This window comes from Crinia signifera, chromosome 9, assembly GCF_055691185.1.
Source record: "Crinia signifera chromosome 9, ASM5569118v1, whole genome shotgun sequence".
NCBI classification, from domain to species: domain Eukaryota; kingdom Metazoa; phylum Chordata; class Amphibia; order Anura; family Myobatrachidae; genus Crinia; species Crinia signifera.
The window spans coordinates 30,849,508-30,860,174 of NC_139225.1; the positions used below are offsets into that span (position 1 = coordinate 30,849,508).

The following is a 10,667-nucleotide window of genomic DNA, read 5'->3' on the forward strand; positions in this document are numbered from 1 at the left end:
ATTCACACCACCCCCATTAGCGGTAGGGGATAGAATGTAATGAAAAGTCACTGGCAAGTTTTCAGGGGCAGTTACTTGCCCTTCATTATGTGCCCTCTTTATGGCCTATCCTGAAGGATACATTTAAAAAGGCACTTGTTTGGCATAATGGACCAGATATATCAAGCTTCAAAAAGTCATAAAGTGGAGAGTGATAAACAATCAGCCAATCAGCTCCTACCTGTCATTTTTCAAACACAGCCTGTAACATGGCAGGTAGGAGCTGATTGGCTGCTGTTTATCACTGTACATTTTATCACATTTTGAAGCTTGATTGTGAGAAAGGGTTCCCCAAAATCTCCCTCCACCTCACTGCCTCATCCTCCTAAGTGCTAACTGTGCAAACATCACAGTGATAATGAGTAAGAATGTTGTATAGATGATTTATTCATATTGAATATAATTATCTATAGCGTAATGTATCTGACTACGTAATCTGCGTTCCTGCTCAGATTCCCCCCAGCTCTTCCCCGTACCCTCCTCACACTCATCTCCGTGCATGGTGTGCATGTTAATAATGACACCAGACTGCTGGTTTTCTGATCCTCGCACCATCCATTTTAGCTGAAAGACGCACCATAAATCTTTCCTTGCTAATTTAATAATGAGGGCTTGGACATGCTTACATGGGTACGATTCCATTTGACTGAGTGCCATACATGCTTTAGCACCTGCTGAGGTGGCTACAGTGTAAGGAGGTTCTGCACGATGGGCCTGATTCATGTATGTCTTGCACAGCCGTGGTTCTTCAGGCTACGGACTGGCATATCATCGTGATGCTACCGTTTACTGGAGCCCTCAGCAGCTGCATACACATATATCAATGTAAACAATATTATAACAGATTTTACTGTCTACATTCAGTTTAGTGTGTGGTCCTCATTTCCAAGTCCCTGTCATGCCAGCGTTTTAGTTCTCTTGCATGACCTGCAGCAATGCCAATTATCGGACAGTTATTTTCAGGGAGCTTTCCCTTATTTTTGCTTTGTTCCCGAGCATGTGCCGGTTGATAAGCACCTGTACTCCCCCTTTGCAGTGTCCCCTATGGGTCTTGTGTTTTGTGCATCTGCATACTGTAGGTTTGCAATGACTCACCCATGCCATACAGTACATAACTCTGCACCTAATGTACTTACCAGGCTATGGGCCAGATGTACTAAGCTTCAAAAGTGATAAAATGGAGAGTGATAAACAGCCAGCCAATCAGCTCCTACCTGCCACGTCACAGAATGTGTTTGAAAAATGTCAGACAGAAGCTGATTGGTTGGTTATTTATCACTCTCCATTTTATCACTTTTGAAGCTTAGTGCATCTGGCCCTATATCCCTTGTTACATGCATTCTAGAGATACATTACTAATATCGGTCTTGAGCATGAGCCACATTTTCCTTGATGGTTGCGAATGATACTGTAGGTCAAGGTTCCGGATGATAGGATGTCTAGATTGGACAACAGTCACCAAGTCAACTTGGACAAAAAGGAGGACATGCACTAGGTCAACTATGACAAAAGGCGGACACAAGCATAAGGTTGACACATGAAAAGGTGGACATGAGTTTTTTTAATATTTTTTTTTTATGATCCACGCTGACTACAATTGGGAATGATAACGTGCCTGAACCATTTTGAGCCATGCGAATATACGGATTGCACTAATTAGGGGTTCTCACTGACCGATGTCGACATTGACACCAAAAATGTAAAGAACCCATGTCGACCTTTCATGTGTTGGCCTTAGTCATGATGATCTTTTGCGTCAACCTTTTCTCTGTGTCAATTTAGTTTGTGTGCCTTGTGTCTTTTGAGCATTCATGGCCGACCTATTCACTGCTGATCTACTCACCGTCAACCGTCGATCCACACCCTTCAATTTATTTATTGTTCTGTATTATTTATGTACATCATTTGTGTCACCTGACAGTATGTCTGTTGTGGGTTTCACACATGGGGGTATCTTATAAGCTGCAATACGCAAAAATGTCTTTTGTTGTGAGATGCTACAGTATACTGCAGCTGTCCAGTTGCTCGTATGTGATAATTCTCCATATCGCTAATTTCTCCACCTACTCTGATTGGGTGAAAAGTTGGTTTAAATCATTACTTTTGGGTAAAATTGTCGAGGCCTGGTTCAGGACCCCATGGCCATCCCCCTTTGAAGTTTTTATAAATTTTTTAGTTAATCCATGCTTTATACAGTAAGTGTTTTCAAGGTTTTTTAAGCTTGCAGGTGTGAGTAATCAGTTATTTTGGATATACTTCTATACTGCTATCCTACTGTATGTCACTTTTTCATTTGGGGGATACTGGCTGATTTTCCTATTATCACTTACACTTCTCAGATCACTATTTTTCACAATTTTCTAACAGGATAGGGTAAAAACTGCTAGCACGTATACCGACAATAAGCGTTTTTTTCGAACGATAGGTGCATTAACTTTACCTGCAATCCTGGATTGCGTTATCTCAGCTTATAGGATACCACCCATTATTGGATACAACTGTATACAAACTAGAGTCCAGCAGATCTGTGTCATATCCAAGGGCAACAATGATCTATTTGCCGTTTGAGATAATTAAATGAAGTGAAGGTGCAAACAAGGGCTATAAAACTAAAGAAATTAATAGATTAAAAATTGCTGGAGGGTGGGACCAATGGATAAATTAAAGTCATTTGATGGCGTCCAACTGCTTTAAAATGGGGAAAAAATAACAAATAACCTGCTTACCAGAAATAATTTTCCTTTTCCTCTTTTATTTATTTTTAACCCAGTGACAATGATGAAAAGCCATTCACCAGCAGCCAACCCTCTCTCAATGGAGATGTAAAGCCTCTCGGGAGTGATGATAGCTTGGCCGACTATGGCGGAAGCGTTGATGTGCAGTTTAACGAGGATGGCTCATTCATTGGCCAATACAGTGGCAAAAAAGAGAAGGAAGCTGCAGGTGGCAATGACAGCTCCGGTGCAACCTCACCGGTCAACCCCGCCGTCCCAGTTGAGTAACGAAAAACACATTTTTGAAAGAGGAAGGTTTTAGGGGTTTCATTTAGGAAGAACATCAATGGGGGGATGGGGGGAACTCGGGAAGAGCCGGATGGATCTGGAGATTTTATTTTTTGCTTGCAAACCAATTTGCCAGTTGGGTGCCAGAGTGGCAAGTATATTATGTTGTAAGTATCTAAGTCTCTCTCGCACCAAGTGGTTTGAACCGCTGTACGTTGTTGGACTGCAACTCCATGAATTGTGTGCTTTCACATTCAAAACCGTAGAAGAGGAGAAAACAGACGGGTGCCAACCGTTTCTGCAGAGGACGGGTACCAGTGTTCTCATTTTTATTTAAGAAAAAATTGAAAGGAAAGAGATTGAAAACATAAAAGGAATAGAAAAAAAAGAACATGGACATAAAAAATACACAAAAAAAAAGAAAAACCAAAGGAACAAAAAAACAAACAAACAAAAAACGCATTTCTCTCACGCCAAGTTTCTCATTCACTAAGGACTTGTGTTACTTTTCTATGGTGTCTTTACTTTGTATTGTTCTCTTTCAGTGTGTTTGTGGTCCACCACAAGGGGCCCACCAGCTCTGTGGGGCCCATTATCGGAGCGAAGCTTGCCAAAAAAAACAAAACAAAAAAAATATGAAACCAGAACAATATATGCATATGTGTGCTTTTTCCGACACGGCAAAATTCTTCTGTACTCCTTGCCATTGTCATTCACCTTCTATGCCATTTGTCAATCAATGAACCAGATTCTGGGGCTATAGCAAAATCCCTCGCTCTTGTAATTGCTGCAAGTCCCCCTCGGAAGAAGAAAGGAGTAAATAAAAAATAAATAAATGAAAGGTATTATTTTTTTATGCTGTTTAGTTCACAGCTTCTCGGTTGGGCAGAGAGGGGGCATAACAGTCCACGGATCAGTCGTCAGCGGTAAAGGCCCACCTGACATTCATCATGGCCTCTCTTTTGTAATGGAGAAGTTAATATACAGTAACATATGACAATATTCCAGTGAGTAGTTTAAATGTAGTGGTACGTAGCAATTTTTTATACAACACAAATGCTCATGTAATAATGTGGGGCAGTTACGCTAGTAACCGTATGTTGTAGACCGCAGCAATCGGTCTTATTTGTTGACCCAACGTTACCGCATACTTGTGCTGCCTGCATCATGTCATTATATAAGCATTATAGTCTTATGCGGCATCCTAGGTAGAGTTCCTCTCTGCATGGTGAGCTTCTCAGGAGCGGTGCGGTAACAAAGCAATTGAATCCCTCCGTAAGCCTAGAGACCTGCAATGCATTACCCCGAGACTGGCTGCTGAATCATAGGGGTCCAGCCATTGGATTACAGGGTTTTTTGGATTGGCGTATAAGTGATAAGTAGCTGTTTGGATATAGACAAGTGTAAATCTCAGCCTATGAGTGCACTTCTTTTCCTTAGGGTTCCAGGACCAAAGGAAAACAAATTTCCTTGTTTCCCATTGTCTTTTCTCAGGGGTAGGTACAGTATAATGGCTAAGGTGGTTATTTGGGGAAACCACCCAAGTCACCTTATTCCCCTGTGCCTCAGGGTCTTCCCTGTGATTCATCCTTACCCACCGTCCCCAGGTTGTTGCAGAACATGCAGCCAGTGGAGGAACTTGTGAGTGGTTGGCCAAGGTGCAAAAGGTGCAAAAAAATAATTTGGGCCCCCCTCCTCCACCCCAACCCAAGTTCACAATATGCTGCACAGCAGTGGGTGTCAACCAAGGGCTCCTTAGTCCTCACGGGCCCCGGTGCAATGCACCTGCCGCACCAATGGTAGTTCTGCCTCTGCATGCAGCAGTGTTTCCTCCTCTGAAGTGGCTGCCTGGAGTCCACCTCAAAATATCTCCAGGCCAGAACAGAAGGGCTGTTTATGTATAGAGGGTGTCATTCTTTCCCACCACCCCCGTCTGTTACCATTATTAACTGTGGATGTTAGATACGTTTTATTTTTGGGTGTGGAAATGGAAGGGGCTAGATACATGAAAGATGAAACAATGTATCAGCTGATGGTGCCGGGAAAAAATAAAATAAGATGTTTTGGTAACAGGTGGTTGAATCATCTTGCCATAATAGATTAGCTGTCATGATCGGTGGTAATAAGTCATCTAAAGGTCTCCTCAATCCATCCATGGTCCAGTAGTCTCACCCAGAGCGCTCAGTCTATGTCCATGGATGCTAGAACCCATAGGTCTAGAGAATGTATTACTTGTGATACTCGGAATCTGCTTTGGCTTAGAAGGCTCAACCTCAAAGTCTTAAGTCTACAGTCAAGAGTAAACGATGGTTCTCCAATTGTCCCTCAATAATAAGTCATGTTATCCAGACCGGGCCAATGACTATCTTCCCAATAATCAAGACATAGATCAGGAACAGTTGTCCTTTCCTTCTTGTATTGCTAGTTGGTAATGAAACGGAGCGACAAGTTCTGGCCAGTATAGACCAGTACAGATCTCACTGGGATACAGTATATATATATATTTTTGACTTATAACCAATGCCACTCTGAATTAGCTTAGTTGCATGAGACTTGTGAAAAAATTAAATTGAACACATACGAGGTGCAAAATGAAGAAAACAAATTTATATGTACATAACTATATTAACATACTTTGAAATGTACAGTAAATGGTTCTATCAAGACAGATCTTTGAAACATTTTGCTGCTCGCTGTACACTGATAAATGTGGCTTCTATACATAAGGCATCGTCACAGCACTGAGAGTAATATCCAGCTGGTTTCTTAATTGCCTTTTACGAGAAAGGAGTTATCTTAATTAATCTAGCCTGAAACTGACTATTGCCACATTAGTACATATTTCTGACAATGTGTATTATAACATTACAAGTACTACATGCCAGGGGTATATGTGTGTATGTGTGTGTGTATGTGTGTGTGTGTCTATATATATATATATATATATATATATATATATATATATACATGCATATATACACACATACATACATACATGCATGCATACACACACAGGTTGAGTATCCCTTATCCAAAATGCTCGGGACCAGAAATGTTTTACGGAATAGTTTTATATTTCACGGTATCTTGAGGTATCTTGCATTTATGTTGTATAAACACATCAAACACTTGAAACACACACAAATATATTTTATTTGTGCATGAAACAAGGTTTGATAACATGAAACAAAGTTTGTGTACTATCGCAGGTACTGAATTTGATTGCCAAGCAACCAGTTACATACTGTATCATGTCCCCAGTAGTGCCAGTTGCAGATGTCCCCAGTAGTGCCAGTTACAGATCATGTCCCCAGTAGTGCCATTCACAGATGTCCCCAGTAGTGCCATTTACATATCATATCCCCAGTAGTGACAGTTAAAGAGGTCCCCAGTAGTGCCATTTACATACTGTGTGCTCAAGGGTTTCTTTTGTCTGTGACTTGTCTGTTACTGTACCACCAACGTCCTCTGTATTATGTGCATTGTTTTTTAATGTCTGGAAAGGGCCTTGAGTCCTGTTGGAGAAAGTGCGCTATATAAATTAAACTTACTTACTTACATACAGTATAATGTCCCCAGTAGTTCCATTTACATATTAAGGGGATTATTCTGGTTGACACGCTCCCCTGCGTGTTTGCGCAGGGAAACAATGCGCGTAGTCAGTTATGTGCAGCAGTGGGGCGGTGGGGTGGGGGATTCTCATTGTAATTCCCCAATGATGCAGGTGCGGGCAGCTGACATCAGTGGATGTCAGCTGCCCGCCCACTTCCCGAACTGGACGCCCGCAGATCATAAACACTACAGAGGTGGACTCACAAGGTGGCATATGGTGGATTCACAAGGCTGCGAAATTCGCAACCTTACAAGTCAACCAGAATAAGGTGCCGTGTCCCTAGTAGTGCCAGTTACAGATGGCCCCAGTAGTGCCAGTTACAGATGTACCCAGTAGTGCCATTTACATATCATGACAATATCATGTCACCAGTAGTGCCATTTACAGATGTCCCCAGTAGTGCCAGTTACAGATGTCCCCAGTAGTTCTATTTACAGAAAATGTCCCCAGTAGTGCCAGTTACATATCATTTCCCCAGTAGTGCCAATTACATATCATGTCTCCAGTAGTGCCATTTACATATCATGTCCCCAGTAGTGCCAGTTACATATCATGTCCCCAGTAGTGCCAGTTGCAGATGTTCCCAGTAGTGCCAGTTACAGATCATGTCCCCAGTAGTGCCAGTTACATATCATGTCCCCAGTAGTGCCAGTTACAGATCATGTCCCCAGTAGTGCCAGTTACATATCATGTCCCCAGTAGTGCCAGTTACATATCATGTCCCCAGTAGTGCCAGTTACATATCATGTCCCCAGTAGTGCCAGTTACAGACCATGTCCCCAGTAGTGCCAGTTACATATCATGTCCCCAGTAGTGCTTTAAGCAAAAACAAATAACATTCTGGAAACTATGGTTTTTGGAATAATTTGGATATTGTATATTTTTATAAGGGATACTCAATCTGTATAAATATATATATATATATATATATATATATATATATTCCATTCTGCAAATAAGATCATTTGTTTTAAAATTGTGTTTATGAGTGTGTAAGATGAACTGTGTACTATAGGAAATCGATAATACTAAATAATGGAACCAAGGATTTATAACGCTCTGTTGGGAATTATAGGGGAATGTCATTGTCCTAAGGAGAGTAAGGAAGATTGTTCATTGGTTATGATTTACAAAAGTTGGGTTGCAATTGAATGGTCTTTTTTTCCACATTTCATTGTATGGTCACCAACATGCTATCTTATCCTAGGGTTGGCAACCACATTTCTCCCATCTTGACAACACTTTCCAGCATACCACTGGTTGACAAGGCATGCTTGGACTTAGAGTTCAGAAACAGACAGTTATAGGTTGGCTTCCAATGTTCTAAGCCAGTGGCTTCAAACTCAGACCCTGAGATCCCACTTAGTTCCAGGTCACCCAGCAGGCACACAGGCCTCACCAACTGTCACAGGTGACCTGGAAACCGTGAACCATGAGGAGCGAGAGTTCGAAGCCAGGCTCTCCAGAAATGGCATCCTTTAATTCACTGCATCTGGAATCATTTAGTTTTAACTCTAAAAGGTTTCCGAACACCACGAGCAACTTAATAAGAATTCTGTACGGCGGAGCTTTTTTTCCTGGCATTGTCTGAAGAGTGTACTGGAATGGGGGGATATTTATCAGACCTTCTAAAGAGGAAACGGGTGGTGATTTGTTATTATTGGTGATTCTGTAGAAGCTTCGATCAACCTCCTCCTCGGAGTTTACCCTCCAGCTCTGGAGACGTTCATGAACACTTTTGCAGTCAGGGGTGGAGGCTGCAGGCACCCCTGGAGGTGAAGGGGTTAAAGGGAAATCAAAAAGCACCTGGGCAGGTGCAAGATGTATCTTTTTGAATGTAAATAGTGTTTCCGAAGTTTGTATCAGCCGGTAGTGTATAGGCCTCTGTAAGTCCCTGTCTATAGCTTGGTATTGTTAAAAAAAAAATGACAAAAAAAAAAATACAAATTATATCATGATAAACACAGATTGTGTGGTGTGGTTTATTGGAGCAGTCTATCTAGTCGGTTAAAAAAAAATTGATTTGCAATATAGGAATTTTTACACAACATATTGTGCTGTAATCCGGTTGTTTGTTGCTTAGCGGTTGTTCGTTGCTTAGCGAGCCCTGAAATGCCGCCCGGACATCCGCCCCCACCGCAGAATCCCCTCGGTACCATGCAAGTGCATCCCGGGCTCGAGTGGGTGTAGATGTGTACAGCCGCAAATATATCCATAGCCATGCGAATATGTCCAAAACCATTCAGAAGCCGCTCACCATCGAATTAGCCTCCCATTGGTCATCGCTGGTCCTCAGGCTCTAAGTAGCCCCGCACTTACTTGGCAGCTGCCAAGAAATCGAGGCCGGAGATGATGTCAAACACCCTCCCTGAAAACGGTTGGGCACGCCTGTGATCCCTAGTCACGCCTGATTTTATTCTGGCACACCTGTGTTTTTTAAGCACGCCCATTATACGGCCGGTTACCACCTACAAATGCCAATCACTTTGCGAACGGCCAGTGATCAAAAAAGTATCAGGATGGCGTCGCGCATGCTTACTACTGGCCGTATACATGCGCAGTCTATCGATAATCGGCCCGGCCTGCTAATTCGCAGCCATGCTATTAGGCTCGCAGTCTGAATTCTGTAATACGTAATCACATGATGATACTTTAGATGCCCTTGTGATCTTATAAAGGGTAACAGCCTGATATGCCAATACTGTATATCAAAATGGTAACATTTGCTTATGTTGTACGAGATGAAGCCAGCCTAGCACAAGGCCCTTGGTTCCTTAATACGGATTAATTATTAAGGATGGACTGGGGGATGGGATGCCGGCAGTCCGAAGTCCGACAGCAGAATCTTGCTGGAGAGTCCCAACTGGGGCTGGGTAATTATAATACCTGCCACCCCAACCACATCCCTTCCCCTTTTAGTGCCTAACCCTAAATATCCACACCTATTCCGCAGCCTAACTGCAACCCCCTCCAACGTTAACCAAGGCCATACTTGCAATTGGGATGCTGGCAATCAGGATTCTAGCATTGGAACCCCCATTGATGTTGGGATTCCAGAGCTGGTGTTGTGGCCCATGGTCGGTATTCCACTGCTGGCACTGTATCTGCATCGCCTACAGACACCCTTTTCCAGCAGCGGTACAGCGTTCTGTATTTTTGCTGGTGACAATCATGGAACTCCATAGTTGGATCGACAATATGGTGGCACCATCATGGGGTCTTATTCTAGTTCACTCTTTCTGACAAAATCCTTCTTAGATGGACAAAACCATGTGCATTGCAGGGGGGAAGATGTAAAATGTGTAGAGAGAATTAGATTTGGGTGAGTTATTTTGTTTCAGTGCAGGGTAAATACTGGCTGCTTTATTCTTACACTGCAATATAGATCTCACTTTGAAGTAAAACCTCACCCAAATCTAATTCTCTCTGCACAAGTTACATCTACCCCACATGCGGTGCACATGGTTTTGTCCAACTAAGAAGGATTTTGTCAGAAAGAGTGAACTAGAATAAGGCCCATGGAGACTGAATATCAATAGTAACAGGCCATCAGCCACTCCCCTTCTATTCCACCAATCTCATCCAGCCAATGCAAACCCTGAAACCTCGCTTAGTTTGCAATTGGACATTACATTCTTCCGCTGGACAAGAAGCAACACTGGACAGAATCTGCTGTACCAGGGTGGGGCAGGAAAGGTGCATTTAAAAATAAAATAAAATTCTGGGTTGGAGTAGGGTGGGAGAATTAGGTTACCCATCTTTTTCTTAGACACATTATGCCATTTAACAGTGGCAACGCTATCGAGGAAGCCCGGTGTCATTCGCTGAGGGATGGTACCAAAATGCAGGCTCCTCCTCCATGACAGCAGTCAGATGCTGCAGGAGAATGCAGCACCTGGCTCCTGTCATGTTGCAGAAGCCAACATTTTGGAGTCACCCTGGACCCAGGTACAGCCCACACACCGCTTCTGCTATCCATTCAACACTTGGCTCCTACACTATCATAGTGTAGG

General features: G+C 42.7%; 1 protein-coding gene across 3 annotated transcripts in view; it reads left to right on the forward strand.

Moving 5' to 3' along the window:
• The window catches only part of L1CAM (L1 cell adhesion molecule), a 178,442-nt gene extending 169,826 nt beyond the window's left edge, over window positions 1-8,616 (forward strand). For 2 of the 3 annotated variants that reach the window (XM_083158679.1, XM_083158680.1), the window contains one exon: window positions 2,810-8,616. In XM_083158679.1, coding sequence (XP_083014805.1) covers window positions 2,810-3,041 — 232 coding nt within the window. In that variant the 3' untranslated portion in view covers window positions 3,042-8,616. The remainder of the gene's footprint in view (window positions 1-2,809) is intronic. The other variant, XR_014460618.1, reaches the window with a different exon arrangement.
• Window positions 8,617-10,667: the final 2,051 nt, after the last annotated feature.